At 37.7% G+C, this 17948-nt stretch overlaps 1 protein-coding gene across 5 annotated transcripts in view; it reads left to right on the plus strand.

Annotated features, from left to right (window-relative positions):
- Positions 1–17948, plus strand: part of SNTG1 (syntrophin gamma 1) — a 363466-nt gene that overhangs the window by 333547 nt on the left and 11971 nt on the right. For all 5 annotated transcript variants that reach the window (XM_074880871.1, XM_074880862.1, XM_074880897.1 and 2 more), the window contains one exon: positions 15221–15331. In XM_074880871.1, the coding sequence (XP_074736972.1) occupies positions 15221–15331 (111 nt within the window). The remainder of the gene's footprint in view (positions 1–15220; positions 15332–17948) is intronic.

The following is a 17948-nucleotide window of genomic DNA, read 5'->3' on the forward strand; positions in this document are numbered from 1 at the left end:
AAGCACATGATCTAGAAATAAAAAAAGTCTAACAAAACCAACAAAGACTGTGCAGCTCCCTTCAAAGTTAAGGTTTTTTATATGCAAATACAGATACCCATTTTTGTGACTTGAATGGAAGTCACACATAAGCAAATCGAATTAGAAACTCTCCACAGTTTTCTAATCTGGTAGAACAATATTTATGTTATCAACAGATTCCTTAAAAAATGTTTTCAGGCTTCTGATACATAGTCACTTAAATAAATTGCATAAGCATAAGTAAACTACTGTATAACATTCACAAAAAAAATGTTTTACAGAGAAAATGTTTACATATAAAATAGGTAAAATTATTAATTTTAACTTCTCTGCATATTATTTTGAAGCAGATTGTGTTACCTTAAAACTTTCAGTGTTTTAAGCAGAATGCTGTTAGTATCCTCAAAAACCTACCTGCAGTGTTGCACCTTAATTATTTTGTAAGTCAGAATAATTTATAGCATCATGGATAAAAAGTGGACATATTGTTTTGTTAGATAATCAGACATTAGGCAGTGTGAGATGGTAAGGATGGCTCTAATGCAATTGCATTAGAAGAGAAGAGAAGCAATACTGTATAATGCAACATAATCTGTTGCCAAGTGGCTGCTACAGTTGAAATTGTCAAACAAGCTATAGGAGGAAAATTTGTCTCAAATCTGCCCTAAGTGTGTCAACCACATTTTAATGAGCATCTAAATAGGAAACCCATTACCTACTCTCCATCATTTTATGGAAAGATAAAGGTTGTGATTCTCTCAAACAAAATTTATTCAGATATCTTCATTATGATGATGGCAGGTGTAGATTGTGTGTGTATGCTGGTAATGTTCTTCAACAATATTGCTATACTCACATGAACTGAAACATAAACTAGAAGTGTTTCATCACACAAGCTAAAAGTATTATTTCTCCATCTGATGAAGGAGTTCCTATGAACCAGGAGCTCAAAATCTCTTTCCAAGAAAAATCTGAGAAAACAATGAAAAATGGAAAACAGTTTTCAGGACAAGAAAAATATGAATAAAATTTAAATTAAATTATCTATATCTTATTAATATTTACATATACATTTGTGCATTAAGACTGTACAAAAGTCCTAGCAATTGTCACATGAATTAACAAACTCTGTATTAAAGACAAAAACTCTTAATGAAAAAATATCACATCTAATTCTTTATAAATTATATTATTTTTTACAATCAGTATTTGAAAAATCACTGCAAGCTATTATCTTTCCATTTCCAGTGATGGGACATCCACAACTTCTTGGGGCAACCTGTTCCAGTGTCACCACCCTCATTATAAAAAATGTCTTCCTTATTTCCAATTTAAACCTCTTTTATTTTAAAAACATTTGCCCTTGTCCTGTCACTGTAGGCCTTGGTAGAAAGTCTTTCTCCATCTTTCTTATAAGGCCCCTTTAAGTATTGAAAGGCTGCGATAAGATCTGCAATAAAAGCCTTCTCCTTTCCAAGCTGAACAACCCCAACTCTCTCAGCCTTTCCTCGTAAGGGAGGTGCTCCATCCCTCTGATCATTTTGTGGCCCTCCTCTAGACCCACTCTAACAGGTCCATGTCTTTCTTGTACATGTTCACTTCTGTTATTTTACCACTACTCATACCAAATTCAACCACTCTTTTTTGGGTAAAGCTTAACTCAAAGCCATATTCTATAGACTTCAGAGTTCAACGTCAGGTAATTCATTCAGTCCATCTCTCAATTATCCCAGAATAAAACTGCAGATGCAAAATCTTTTAACGGATTCAAAGGGGAACTTGGACAAGTACTTGGAGGACAGATCTAATGAATATAAATGATTTTTAAATTATTATTTATTTATGACATTTTCATGTTTCCCAGAACACAAAGCTCAAGTAGTAGTTTCTAAGGACACCTGAGAAGTCCTGTCTTATATTTTGATGCAGTGGGGTCTTCACTAAATCTTCAGACAATTTCTATTTTATACTTCACACTGTGCTCATGGTATTTTAAGTTTTCTTTCTTAATCACTATTGAATTGTCTGTGAACTATTTTTAATGGTCAGTAATCACTAACAAACTGAAGAGGAGCCAAGTTCTTCACCTCATGATTTTAACAGTTGTTCAGCTTTTCCAATATTCAAGTTATTTAAGCAATGAAACAATATTTAAATTGGTTTTCCTTCTTACATTTCAAGCTAATAGATTTTTTTTGCCAACATGCCTGACAAATTGCAGTCAAAATTTCACAAATGTTTTAAATCCCAGACTCACTACCAATGCTCATAAACAAGTTTATAGAGGATAATGACCCTCATTATGCTTATGATTTCCAAACAAAGGCCATACAACCCTCTGTGGCTTGTTTCCTTGTTTACTGCCATTTAATCTTTATATAATACTTAACTACGTAAGTCAAAATTAGTGGTTAAAAACTGTCATCTGTGCTAAATGTATCTAAAGTCAAACACATCATAGTTCAATAAAAACATTGTTTCTGTGTCTGCACAGACCTGTGATAAATATAAGTACACAAAGTATTAAACTGAGTTCTTCAGAACAAATCTGTACTGTGATGTGATTATAGCAGTACTGCCATAAATCATAGCAATTTCTGCTGCATATCCCCCGCTTTCTCTTACTCATTTTCTGACTGATAGCTTGTAGACCCAACAGCAGTTTATCATTTAGAGCTTTTGGTATGTTGCTTTATAACAAAACATTGTGATTACCTGAAAGGAGAATGAACAGTTTTTAAGACTGCCTAGTTAAATCAGATCCTTCCAACATTTCAGAAAATAATTTCTTAATTCAGATAAAGAGTTTGTAAACTACCAAATGTAATTACAAACACAAAGGAATTTCTCTCCCTGCACATTAAAAAATAGTAACATGTGTACTTGTTCTCTTGTTCTTCTGTAGAACTGTCTAGAGATGAAGCTCCAGCGCAAGATGTCATAATTTTTTTCGTATTAACAATGTATAGTTTGAAAGAGAACTGCGACATGTAGGTCAAGCAGACATTGGCAAGTGTTCGACTATGATTAATTTCTATCATGTTGTCATTTGCAGTAGTGATATACTATGTGAAAAGGCCACCTGCCTTCTGTGTTGGCTTACATGGAAGTTTAAATCTGATCATTAGTGAGTGTCCCCACAACATCTCTTCCACCAGCAACTTCTTCAAAAATTGTCCACCAGCTTTAATGCAATTTCATTTGCATTATTTGAAATACAGAATGTCAAATAACATCATCTTATTGAACTTCCCTCTTTCTTCCTTGCTGGTATTCTACTAAAAATGAATTTAATTAGTCTTTGTGAATACCACTTAGATATTCTTCTCCCTTCTGACTGCCTAATCAAGTTTTCTAGATTCTGTTTGGTTACTCCTTTCACTACAAGGTGTCAGTATACAGCACCTACTCCAGATGTAATTTTTCTTTTGAGATGTTTTATATGCTAAATGTTATTTTTTTTAAAATTCTGAAAATTCTAAAAACATACAAAAGTTCTGTTGCAGGTGTTAGACGTTATGAACCAAATTTTATCCTAGGCCATTTTTGCAGCATTGTGTATCAATGTCTACTGTGGAAGACATTTTCCCCAAGTCTTGCACAATTCAGATCCTACATTTGTCTAACATTAGCTAGTATACAGAAGTGAATGTTTTAATGAGCAAATATGACTCTTTTGTGGACGATTTATTTTAGGTATGGACATACACAGATATTATGATAAACATTTACAAATAAGGTTTAGCAGCAAGTGTAGCCACCTTAAGAATTAAGGATGGAGACAGATTAAAAAGTGTAACAAGTTGTGTACAGAAGTTCACAGAATCACAGAGTCGTCTAGGTTGGAAAAGACCTTGAAGATCATCCAGTCCAACCATTGACCCAACACTGACAGTTCCCAACTGCTATTCACAGTTCATCTACTATTCTAAAAGTGATATAATACATAAAACTACTTACTCAAGTGACATTCAATAACTTATTTTTACACGCTAACAAAAAAATTTTCTACTATTCAAGTATATTGGTATATATACATAGACATGTTATATATGTTTCTCTTTATACTGACATATTAAAATTGTTTTCTATAATGTGCATATTTGCATCACAGCTTATACGAACAACATATATATTTGTTTGTGTGAGTGTACATTGCAGTATACCTACCTGTGCAAAACGCTATGTCTGTACTCCATCACATTTACTGCTCGTTACAGCAGCAGTCAAAAATATGTATTTGTCAGGAGAGAAAAAAAATCATTCCTTATAGGACTGAAAATAAATTAAAGTACTGCTGAATTATATGGTGATGCTAGAACAAATTAACAAAAGGCTCCATAATGGCCCACAAGGTGCATAGCAACAAAGATCAATGTACTGGTCATCTGTTCTCTCGCAGGCACCTTGCACACTTCATCAAAAAATGAGAATATGCTGTAAACAATAAATAGCATTGTAAATATCTTTAATTTCTTTTTCATGCCAAAAGGCTACTAACTAACATGGAACAGAATTTCTCTTAATTTCTTTAGGAACAAACTCCATGTTTCCTAGGTATACATATCTTAAGGTCTGTCTCTTCACACAGCTAATACACATACAACATATTGAAATAAAACAACATGTAAAAAAACCCTGATATCCAAAGTTCAGTAATAGAGAAGGTAGAAGGAAACCAGGCTCACTTCAAGGTGGAGATTTAATAATGTAACTCTTGTGAACAAATATTTATTCCATGCTTAGAAAATGAAATACTGAACAAATAGCTACTATAACTTTAATATAAGCCATCAACTATGTATTGTACAGTCTTATGTACTGTGGCTAGAAACAAACAAATGTTGGTGGGTCATCCATCAGTACTAAGCAAATAAACTGTAGTCTTTTAACATCTGATGCAACTTAAGTAATGAACAAGACCAGTTATTTTATTAGGGCTTTCTTGCTTTTTTCCTTTGTCTCATTTTTGTTCTTTATCCTCTGTGTCCTCCCCTGTCTTTCCCTTTACAGTTATAAAGCCACAGCAGTTGACAAAGGAAATTGCCTTGCACCATAATTCTTTTGTAGTAAGGCACTCTCCAGAGACTGGTAACACAGTAGAACTGAGCATGAACAAGATCTTAATCCTACTCAGTTCCCTGTTGCAGCTATCAGTATGGACAAAGTGTCACTTTGTAAGAATGCAATCTTTCTCAATTAGGTATGAGACAAACAGCCAAATTAAGGTGTATCCCAGGTGCTTGAAGACCCAATTGCTTTTATTCTTGAAAATAAGGACATACAAGGTGTCTGCTCTTGATTTAGTTTGACTTGTAGAAGTATCACTTACTTTAGTCAGATGACAAACATTAGTTTGAAAGGTGTCCATTGAAATTTAGCATAATTCTGTAATATGCATAGTATAAAAAATTACCTTAAAAAGCTAAACAGAAGAATTATTTAATCAGTCAGAGTATCAAGAAAAAAGGAGGCAGTGTTGGAAAAGTACAGCTACAGTTTTTTGAAGATGTGATGGAAAAGACAACAAAGGGATTTGTTAAAACTAATATTTGAAAAGTGACCTCTGACACCCTTTCCTTAATAAAGATGTTTTCTTTGTTTACTCCACCATTTACAGGTGGTCTAAGATGTAGCTGTCTAATCATTATAATCATCAGACTCTCAGATTTTTTCCAAGCATCCAACTGAAGGCCAAACTTCTTTTGCTGTTACAAAATAAAACCTGTATGATTTATGTCAATGAAAATTATAAAGAAAACCTGTATTTGGTGATGTGCACCTGCCAGTCAAATGATACTGTTGCAGAATGTGGTGCAAATGCTATTTTACAAGTTCATTAAGTGTAAATGGTCTTTTTGCAAGAACAGAACTGCTGCACAGTGCATAATCCAATATAGAGGAGGCAAGACTGCTTAATAATAAATTGAAGGTAGTTCATCACTGAAGCCACAGGACGTTCTGTTCCGGTTGGAGACTCTCATGTCGACAAAATACAGCTTTTCTTTCCCAGTGCCAATGCAAAATGCCCTGTATATCCTTGCTAAATCATATAGCTATCACAGAGCCATGGACTAGTCAGACACTCATATTTCTATCCATATTCTTTAGTGTAAGTAAAAATACAGACACCTATTTATTCTGTGTTTGCTTAGTAATACAGTCTCTGTTTAGGGTTAATCGAGGTCCTTGACCCAAACCAAAACCAGAACCCTAACCAATGCTGCCGATCATACCCTAAACTAAGGTAATTGCAATGCATTCCCACTTTTCTGATACCATTATCTAGATGGGAAGTGATTTTGTTTTATGACATCTCATCAAATATATGTAGTTTAGTCCAGGATTCTGAAATGATGGGAATGAGTAGCAAACTGACATGATATGAATGTGAAAATATTTTCTAAGGTCCCTTGAAGAACATGTGTTCTAGATTTAGCGCTAGTGCTAAGAATAGAAGCAATATTATTTTCTTCATTTGTGTGACTGTGGGGAACATCAGCAAGGTATTGCAAGTACTGAAGTCAATAGCCTTTCTTGCATGTGTCATTTATGTATTGCATTTATGTCCCATCTATAAAATAAAAATATGCAGGCAGAGTGTATCCTTGGGTAATTATAGCAAAATAACACTAGCAGAAGATAATAGGCAGTAATTTGGTTACAAGGACTAGAACAAATGAGTCCTAGATGATTACTTATAAATAAAATATTTCTCATTAAAAGGTATTGGTGGAGAATCTTGGTCCCAGATATGTCAAAGGAAAAAAAAAAATCCTATTAATTTCAGTGAAGACAGGATTTTTCTTTTTGATGATTTCTTATTACAATAATTTAATAACATCTCAAAAGAAGTCTTAAATCTATTTTGTCAGCTTGTCTGCACTGTTTATTTGTTTGCATTGCATTCTAGTATTCTTTGAAGTTAATTTTATTAAATGGTATAAAATGTAAAAAGCAGCCTAAGCTATCTATTAGTAATAATTGGGAAAAGGATTTATATCTTATTGGTTGTTTTCAATGTTATGCATGATAAATACAGTATTTGTTCAGTGAGATTCTCTTCTTACAGTACATTTCTCAAAACATGGACTAACCATGGATTAAGTATGTCAAAATGTATGTAAATTGTGAAACTGGTGATATTTTCAGTATATGCTATTACCTTGGCCCCCAGTTTCTATATTGGACTGCTTGCTGTTATTCACAAGCTCTGTCTCTACTCATGGATTGGGAGTTCCCTTTTAAAGGCAATAAATAGTGTGTACCGAGTTCTCATCTTGGTCTGCTGTCAAGGCATGCTAGTTTTGTGCCTTGACTTGAGAAGTGTCTCAGGGTCCTCACAAGTAGCTGATGCCAGCATCTACCACAGAATCTTTTTGCATTTGGTTGCAAATTGTGCTTTGAAAGGAATTGCCACCCAGTCCACCTGTCAAATCTATTTTAGGATGAACAAAAATTTACTGCTTCCTAAAAATGTTACATGTAGTCCTGTAAAATATTCTCAGTGATGCAGGTTACACACAGTTATGGAGAATTATACAAGGAAAGCACTTGAAGAGGACAGGCTGCTTTTATTAACTAAAAGAAGCTCTATCATGATGTATTATAGAGTGTTGAGCTCAGTAACACTGCACCTTCAAACCAGTAAGTGCTTCTGCTTATATTTTACAATTCATAGAAACTGATTTAGGAATAATTTATATGGCACATGTGTAGATTTTTGGCAATTTGTGAAACAGCAAACATGTTTTACAAATGTACTTATTGCTTAGAAGTCAATCTATACATGTATATATATATTTGTACAAAATTATTTCCACCTATGTTAACTCTCTGAGGTAAGCATTCAACAAATGGTTCTGAGGAACCGCAGTGTTCAAAAACATAAAAAAATCATTCGCTTGGCTTTGACAGTGGTATGGATCAGTATCCCCAAGGGTGCCTGTTCCTAAGGAGAATTAGCCTTTAAAATCAGAATTCAGTTACCACAGCAAGCACTGTGATGCTGAAGTCAGCCCTTAGGAACATGAAGGATAACAACATGTGAAACTCTTTCTCTCATGTGTTTATGTCAGTTCTGTAGCTACACATCTCTGTGTAACTGGGTGTTAGGTGAATAGGTCTTCTTTTTCCTATCTATTTTGGCACTATGAGGTAGTCATTGAAAAAGAACTGGTCGCTGTTCACTGCTTATGTATTTTACAGTAATGAAAATGAAAGGAAAAAACCCACACAGAACATATGAAACCACAAAGGGAAGTAACCCAGGGATCCCCAAGATACTGTAGCAGCAGTGACAACACCTGTGTGTGCTGTGATCAGCTGGATGACCTGCTCAGCCTGGTGCCAGAACTCAAAGAAGAGGTCACAAGATTAAGAAGTATTAGGGAGTACAAAAGGGAAATTGATTGGTGGAGAAGCGCCTTAGCACCCCTGAAGCAAAAGGAGCAAATGGAGACTCCAGAAGAGGCGGGCGATCCCTCACCCTCTTGCTACCAGGCAGAAGGAGGGGACCCAAGAGATGGGGGAGACTGGAAACAGGTCCCTGCTCAGGGAGTCAGGAAAATACCCTCCCGACCTCCCTCACTTTCCATGGTGTCCCTTCACAAGCCCTGGAACTTATGAATGAAGGAGAGAAGGATGAAGAAAATGAGTCAAACAAGGAGGAAGATGAAGGTCCACCAAGGCAGAGTCACTCTAGACCAGGTATTAAAACCAATTCTAAGAAGAACCCCAGAAGCATCATTGTAGTGGGTGACTCCATTCTGAGGGGTGTCGAAGGCCCAGTATGCAGACTGGACCTGCTTCATAGGGAAGTCTGGTGCCTTCCTGCGGCCCAGGTAAAGGACCTCATGATAAAACTCCCCACTCTAGTGAGACCTAAAGACTACTACCCTCTCTTGGTTTTTCAGGTAGGTAGCGACAATATTACCAGGAGAAGTCCTAAATCAAGAAAGAGAGATTTCAGGGCCTTGGGGATATTGGTTAAGGGGCCGGAGGAACAAATAGTGTTCTCCTCCATCCCTTCAGTTGCAGGGATGGATGAAGCAGATTACAGGAGAACTCAAAAGATGAACTTGTGGCTCGGAGACTGGTGTTACCATCAGGGCTTTGGATTTTTCAATCACGAGTTAGTATGCAGCACGCCAGACCTTTTGGCATCAGATGGAATGCACCTGTCCCAGAGGGGAAAAAGGATCTTGGGGCAGGAGTTAGCTAGGCTCATTGAGAGAGATTTAAACTACATTTGAAGGAGCAAGGGGAAAAACCTGGAACTCCCAGACATAAGCCCCAGGGTAGATTACCAGAGCTTGTGGGCTGTTGTGCCAGTGGCGAACCTCACCCTGACATCTCAGTGGAGGCAAGGGATGGAGACATGCAGCACAACAAAGATGCAAGGGATATTGGTGGATCAGTAACCACGGTAACACCTGTGAAAGCTCAGGCTGGACTTAGGACCTCTAAATGCAAAAAGGTGCTGGGGACATCAGCCCATCTGAAGTGCATGTATACCAATGCACACAGCATGGGTAACAAACAGGAGGAGCTTGAAGCCATGATGCAACAGGAAAATTATGATGTTGTGGCTATCACAGAAACATGGTGGGATGTCTCCCATGACTGGAGTGTACCTGTTGATGGCTACAAGCTCTTTAGAAGGGATGGACAAGGAAGGAGAGGTGGTGCGGTGGCGCTGTATGTTAGGGACTGTTATGATTGCTTCTAACACAAGTATAGTGAAGACAGGGTGGAGTGTCTTTGTGTTAGAATCAGGGGGAAGGCCAACAGGGCAGATGTTGTAGTGGGAGTCTACTATAGGCCACCCACCCAGGACAGAGAGGTGGATGAAATATTCTATAGTCACTTAGGAGAAATCTCACCATTGCTTGCCCTTGTTCTTGTGGGAGAATTTAACTTCCCAGACATCTGCTGGAAATACAACACAGCAGAGCGGGATCAGTCCCAGAGATTCCTGGAATGTGTGGGAGACAACTTCCTGACACAGCTGGTGAGTGAACTGACCAGAGAAGGTGCCCTGCTGGATCTCCTCTTAGTGAACACAGAAGGACTGGTGGATGATGTGGCGGTCAGAGGCCGACTAGGGCACAGCGATCACGAAATAATAGTTTTCTCTATTCTTAGAGAGGCCAGGAGAGAGGGAAGCAGAACTGTCATCCTGGACTTCCAAAGGGCTGACTTTGACTTGTTTAGGCACCTGCTTGACAGAATCCCTTGGGAGGCAGTCCTGAAGGGTCCAGGGGTCCAGGAAGGCTGGACACTCTTTAAGAAGGAAGTGTTAATGGCACAGGAGCAGGCGGTCCCCAGGTGCTGTAAGAGAAGCCGGAGACAGAGAAGACCACCCTGGCTAAACAGGGAGCTTAGGCTGCAACTCAGGGAGAAAATGAGAGTTTATGGCCTTTGGAAGAAGGGGCTAGCCACTCACAGTGATTACAAAGATGCTGTGAGGCTATGCAGGGTGGAAATCAGGAGGTCTAAAGCCCATCTAGAAATTAATCTGGTTTCAGTAGTCAAAGATAACAAGAAATGGTTATATAAGTACGTCGACAGCAAAAGAAAGACCAGGGAGAGCCTCCATCCCCTGCTAGATGCAGGAGGAAACATGGTAACAAGTGATGAGGAAAAGGCTGAGGTGCTTAATGTTTTCTTTGCCCAAGTCTTTAATAACAAGACTAGTTGTACTGAGGGAATCCAGCCTCCTCAGTCAGAAGACAGACACTGGGAGAACGACCCCCCCGCAATCCAGGAGGAGATAGTCAGTGACCTACTGCATCACATAGACACACACAAGTCTATGGGACTGGTTGGGATACACCCGAGTGTGCTGAAGGACCAAGGCTGGGGTGCTCGCCAAGCTGCTTTCCATCATTTACCAGCAGTACTGGCTGACCAGGGAGGTCCAGACAGATTGGAAATCGTCCAATGCGACACCCATCTATAAGAAGGGTCGGAAGGATGATCCAGGAAATTACAGGCCTGTCAGCTTGACTTCGGTGCCCAGGAAGCTGATGGAGCAGCTCATCCTGAGTACCATCACACAACACATGTGGGACAACCAGATGATCAGGCCCAGTCAGCATGGGTTTATGAAAGGCAGGTCCTGCTTGACAAACCTGATCTCCTTCTACGACAGGGCGACCTGCTTATTGCATGAGGGAAAGGTTGTGGATGTTGTCTACCTTGACTTTAGTAAGGCCTTTGACACTGTTTCCCACAGCATTCTCCTGGCGAAACTGGCTGCTCGAGGCTTGGATGGGAACACGCTTTGCTGGGTAAAAAACTGTTTGGATGGCCGGGCCCAAAGATCTGTGGTTAATGGAGTTAAATCCAGTTGGTGGCCGGTCCAGAGTGGTGTCCTCTAGGGCTCGGTTTTCGGGCTTCTCCTGTTTAATATCTTTACTGATGATCTAGACAAGGGGATAGAGTGCACCCTCAGTAAGTTTGCAGATGACACCAAGTTGGGTGGGAGTGTTGATCTGCTCAAGGGTAGGGAGGCTCTGCAGAGAGACCTGGACAGGCTGGAGCGATAGGCTAAGGCCAGCTGTAGGAGTTTCAATAAGGCCAAATGCCGGGTTCTGCACTTCTACCACAACAACCCCCAGCAGAGCTACAGGCTTGGGGAGGAGTGGCTGGAGAGCTCCCAGTCAGAGAGGGACCTGAACATGAGCCAGCAGTGTGCCCAGGTGGCCAAGAAGGCCAATGGCATCCTGGCTTGTATCAGAAATAGCGTGGCCAGCAGGGACAGGTAAGAGATCTTACCCCTGTACTCAGCCCTGGTGAGGCCGTGAGGCCGCACCTCGATTACTGTGTTCAGTTTTGGGCCCCTCACTACAAAAAGGACATTGAATTACTTGAGCGTGTCCAAAGAAGGGCAACGAAGCTGGTGAAGGGTCTGGAGCACAGGTCTTATGAGGAGCAGCTGAGGGAACTGGGGTTGTTTAGTCTGGAGAAGAGGAGGCTGAGGGGAGACCTCATCGCCCTCTACAACTACCTGAAAGGAGGTTGCAGAGAGCTGGGGATGAGTCTCTTTAATCAAGTAAAAAGCAATAGGACAAGAGGGAATGACCTCAAGTTGCACCAGGAAAGGATTAGACTGGATATTAGGACGTATTTCTTTACATAACGGGTTGTTAGGCATTGGAATGGGCTGCCCAGGGAGGTGGTAGAGTCCCCATCCCTGGAGGTGTTTAAGAGTCAGGGTGACATAGCGCTTAGGGATATGGTGTAGTTGGGATCTGTCAGTGTTAGGTTAATGGTTGGACTAGATGTTCTTCAAGGTCTTTTCCAACCTAGATGATTCTGTGATTCTGTATTTTAAGAGAGTAAACTTGCTGCTGGTCAGAGCATCCTGCATCATCTTGTACATCTGCTACACATCCAAAACATGCAGTTCTGAATTCAGAGGCAGCACTTCATCTTCTTGGGTAAGAGTCAAGGAATTAAACGGGTCTTACTGGACATATGCTTAACTAATTCACCCAATTGTATCTATATAGAATTTGGACATGTATTTTAAGCTAGTTGTTACACTTCTAATGTAGTGTGGTACACTGAGGTGTAGACACATCAGAGTGTATCAGAGTGAACCAGTATTCATCCCAGTTCAAACTGTTATTCAGAAATTCTCTAGAACAAAAGAAGTAGCCAGGATGACTAGCTTGAATGTTTGAAATACTTTGTATTCCTGACTTAATAACTTAAATCTCACAACATTTCCTCACTCTTATTTTTGCAAAAAGAACTCTCCCTCATCTGGACATCCTTGGGAAAAAATATGTGCAATTTGTTCAAGATCACTCAACAGAAACCATTCTTTCATTTGGAAATCATTGCATCCATTGTCAATGGCATTTTTATTCCTTACACTTTAGATGAAAAATGTTTAATAGTCTCTGAGAAGTACGCTCTCGAATTGTCAGTTGTAGGAACTTGTTTTGATATGCTGATGGAAGAAGTGCAGTCTTCTTGTGATTAGTCTCAAGAAGGATTTCATCTCCTCCATGCTATAGACCTGATTTTACAATGTACTTAAGTAAGAGCCATTGCTAAGTAGGGCTCTCCAAAACCAATGTTATGCATAAACTGAAGTGTGTTCTTCTATCATACCTGTGGTTTGGTGTGACTGTCATTCTCTTTCCTCTGAGTGGAAATGAAGCAAGTGGCAAAACTGCATTGGAAATGCCAAAGTACTGCCATTCTGTACATCCTTCATCTTCATTCCAACTTAATGTGGTTGGGAATAAGGACAGGCGCCCTGGGATTTTGCCTGCCCATCTAAGGGTCCTTGTTACTACTGCACCTCTCTTCTGGCCTCCCCATACACCATCAGAGAAGAGAAAGATGATAGTTCATTTCTCTGATTGTTCTCCTGAGATAAAGAGACCATCAATGCCCTTTGTATTTCTCATCTAGGAAATGACATGCTTAAATAGATTTGCTGTTCCTGCAGAAAGGCAATGGTCTTGATCTTCTGACAAGATTTGCTGAGTTACATAGGTCTGTAAAAAATGAGTTTACAATGTAGGTAGAAAGTATGGCCACCTGAATAGTATATTGAGTTGCTTTGTTTTGTTCTTTTTAACTCACTATCTACAGGACATAAGTAAACATCATTAATCAAACAAGGTGAAAGGAATTGCACATGTTTAGAGATGAGGGAAGCTATTCTATTTTCTGTAGCACAGATTGGTGGGCCCAGGAGGACAGAATTTGAAACAACTATGATACAGTTTGACATATATTGCCAAATTCCTCTAGTTTACCTGAAACAGAATGTCCTTAACTCTCTTTATGGTAGATGGGAGCTCACCTGTCACATACACACAGAGAATGAAAGTGGTGCTGAGATTAGGGGTTTATATATATAGAGAGAGAATTTTGGGGAAAATAATTCTAGCACTTGCTTTGTGTACACTGCACAGTCAAGATACTGTCCTTTCATTATTTTCCTCTTCAAGTTACTAAACTAAACTCAGTTAACTTTATTTAGCTTGGTGCAGGTTAGAGATTTTTACCAGTCATTAACATAAGGAGATCAACACATCCTGAAGCAGAGGGACCTGCATAGATTTAGGACAGTCAAAAATTTGACCTTTCTCATATTCTCTTTAATTTCAAGTAGATACTAAATCATTCATTGATATAGACAAAAGGCACAGATGGAAGTGTCATCCTATGCCACTGAGAGGAAGTAATTTACAAACCCTTAGACAAAAGAAAATGGAACAGCACTTCTTGCCTTAAGTTTCTGTGTTGCCCGATGCATGTGAAATTAAAGTGTCCTCAAAGTAACAGCACAATTGAGTGAAGGTGACCTTATAATTATATGAAATACTACTGAAATCACAATGAAAAATGCTAGTGCTTCAAAATATCTGGAGGGTGGAGGGAATATCTTTAAATGAGGCTGAAATAAGCAAAGTAGTTTGAAATGTATTTTTTTCTACATAAATCCACATTAAATATATTGAAAAGAAAAAGATCGTATTCTAGCCAGCTGTAAATTTAATTAATTGCATGTTTATTTTGTAGAGGAATCTGTCTTTATTTTCAACAAGACACAATGTAATTCATAATACAATTACCTGAAAGGCCACTGATATGCTTAGAATTAATGATCTGCTGAAATTCCTGATTAGAGCTCTCATAAGTAAACTCAAAATAAGTTCTCATTACAGAGTTTCCTTTTATTATTTTATCATTTAAAATTAAATATTTGGTTTTAATTTGATAAGCCCTTTATGTTAATACAACTATATTTTTTAATGTGGAAAGAGAGGACTTATTTGACAGGTTATCACTGCAGATGGAGTGGGGGATCCACAGATCATCAGTGGAAAAAAATCTTTTTTTGTTTTTTGGCATGACAATGAATTTACTAACCCTTCCTTTTTTTTTTTTTGTTTAATCAGGATTGAATATAGATAAAGGAATTTCAGAGTAAATTTCACAAATGTAGTCTGACTGATCTGAATCAGACACTGCCAAAGTATAATACACCCATATGATCAAAAGTACATCAGACCACATAACAATAAATTGATTTAATTATGTACCATGGAGGGGTTAAAAATTCCCTTGGAAGGAAATCAACTATTTCTAATATGATTTGCAATGATAACTACACTGACTTGCTTGTGCATGTTTTTTTATGTTTCCTTTTTTTTTTTTCCTCTAGGCTGTACTTTGGAGGTACAAGTTTTCCCAGCTCAAAGGTTCTTCAGATGATGGGAAGAGCAAAATCAAATTTTTGTTCCAAAACCAAGATACTAAACAAATTGAAGCGAAGGTAAAAAAAAATACATTGTTTGTTTTATAAAGACAGTGTACATTAAAAGCAGTTTTCAAAGCCGTTAGGGTAACAGGCATAAATTAAACTAAATTACTTGAAATATTAGATTAATACACAAAGTCAAAGAATGCAAAGAAAACCAAAGAAATTCCAAGAAAAACAAAACAAAACAACCCTGAATCAATTGCTTGGATTTTTGCTAGTTTAAAGTCTTTTGAAAAGTGTAATTACATTAAAAAGTAATAAAATCCAAGACTCACTATGTATGGTTTTAGACATGTTTGCCAACTCTCCTCTTTATCATTTTGATAAGTTGACTGAGAGTTTGAATGCCCTGCTTTTCACCCTATACTCATATCATGATAAAATGATGCAAAATAAGTCAACCTGGGACAAAACCCAGCAAAGGTCTAAAATCTGTTTTTATTTCTCGGAGCAAAAAAGTGTGGGTAAAACACATACTCTCTTACAAGATGAAGTTTTCTGTCTGTGTCTAATTCAAAATCAGGAAAGATGTATTTTCAGTTGTGCTTCTGATTCAAGAGTTAATTTATGAAATCAGTAACCCTGAGAGATTTATGCTTACTTTGATTTATGTTTTTTGAGAATAGGGCATTTATTGTCCCAGTGTGTGTGAGGAGAAGTAATCTCCCAGGATCTTCAATAACTGGAACTACCTTAGAGTCTAAATCGAAGGTCCTTTTGACTAAAATCCTGATTTTTGTGCAAACCTAAAGACTGTTTTCCTGCCCATCTTCAAGCCTTGCTTCTGAAGCATTTACTATACCGGTTTTCCTGACTGTGTCAGAGAGAAAATTGCTGAATGAATGTAATAACGATACAGTTCCATGAGCAAAAAGGAAATGGTTAAATACATTGCTGTCTAAAAGGGCTAAATATGCACAGCATAATAAAGTATGTAAAGAAAAAAGGTGTTGTGTCGGGAGCAGCCGTTTAAATGCAAACAGCATTAAGAAGCTCTTTTTTCTCCTTTCTGCATGTCTCTTTACGTTTGGCATTAATTATTTTCTACCTAACAGCTATTGACTTGATTTTGAATGTTGTGCTCAATACAATAAAGGTCTGTAAAAGCTCCCATTAAATTAACAGCAACGAAATGTGGTGGACTGTGACTTTCAATAACTTCATGTTCTGCTACGTCTCAAAGATATTTTCGTCTGCTTTCCTTCAGAAATTGTTCTAATAGTATATAATTTCTTTTCATCTCTAATAAGAAAACAGAACTTAACCTAATGTCATGAAGATAATTTTCTCTTAAGCAAATAACTAGAAACTTTTATCATGCTCCTAAGTACAGCTGAAGGGTGAAACTCATCATTACATTTCTAATATCTGTCTGCTATTGCCATTATATTAACACATGATTTTAGGACTAAAGAATTTTTGTAGGAATCCAAGAATGGGTCAGTGTTTCTTTGTTTTCAGTAAAACTATAATATCTTTTTAATACTTAATTAAATTTAAAACAAGCCAACAGAGTACGAAATCTACATTTTGATGAAGAAAAATAGTTTTTATCAGAATGTTTTTGTGTTTTAAATTAAATCCATTATGCAAATCACTATAAACCTTAGAGATATCCTGGTACCTTTATGGTACCTATTGTTATTCCCACTCAAACTAAATAGAGCTTTATTTCTAGGAAATTTTATCTTTCTACTTCTTATCAAGGTAGAAACTCTACCTTCTACCTTACAAAGACAGAATATTATACAAACTTTCCAGCATGCTTATTAATATGATATCATGTTCTCTGCTTGCTTCTTTCTATTATAAATTTAAACTTTCACAATGATCAACTTGGAAATAAGAATTTGTTACTTCTAATTCATTTTTCTTGGTGATCAAATCATACCAATTACATCATGATCAAGAAACGTCGGATTATGTTGTCTTTGGAAGGTGCTATGGCATTTTTAGTGAGCACTTCTATCCATTCCAATTTATTTACATATGAAGTATGTTGCTTAGTCTAAGAAATATAGATAAATGTGGCTATAAAATGAATGTGAAGATTCTTGAGTCATATTTTTTCAACTTTGGTTAGTTTAAAATTCTATGGGTGGGCCCCTTCAGTATCCTTTAAGCCTTTCATGGATTTAAAGCACTATTCAGCATAAGAAGAGGTGAAACTATCTAGACTCTATTTTTTGGACTTAGCATTACAGAGTGAGAGGTATAGCTATTTGGGGAACTCTCAAGTCATTAGGAAATGTTAGATTTTCAGAAATGCTTATAATGCTAGGTTTCATGCATACTGTATGCAGGCTTCATTTGGAATCAGATGATGGGAGTTTTGTAAAACATCTGTTAAAGGTTGTGATGAATATTCATGGCCACAGCTATCATCACCTGTTAAATGCAACTCGGTGCTTCAGATGGCCTGAAGACCCACTGTTGTAAGGGGAAATATAACATTTTATTTACGTAAAGATATTTTTTACCACTTATATTACATGGGGAATAGTCAGAATATAATGAAATGAGAGCTCACAGTTGAGAATAAAACCAAAAATCTGAGGAGCCATTGCCCCAGCGTATTACGGCTCTTCAATTCTGCCTTCCTAAGCAGTAATGTGGAAGCAGGTCATGG

Source organism: Strix uralensis, chromosome 1, assembly GCF_047716275.1.
Source record: "Strix uralensis isolate ZFMK-TIS-50842 chromosome 1, bStrUra1, whole genome shotgun sequence".
Classification (NCBI taxonomy): domain Eukaryota; kingdom Metazoa; phylum Chordata; class Aves; order Strigiformes; family Strigidae; genus Strix; species Strix uralensis.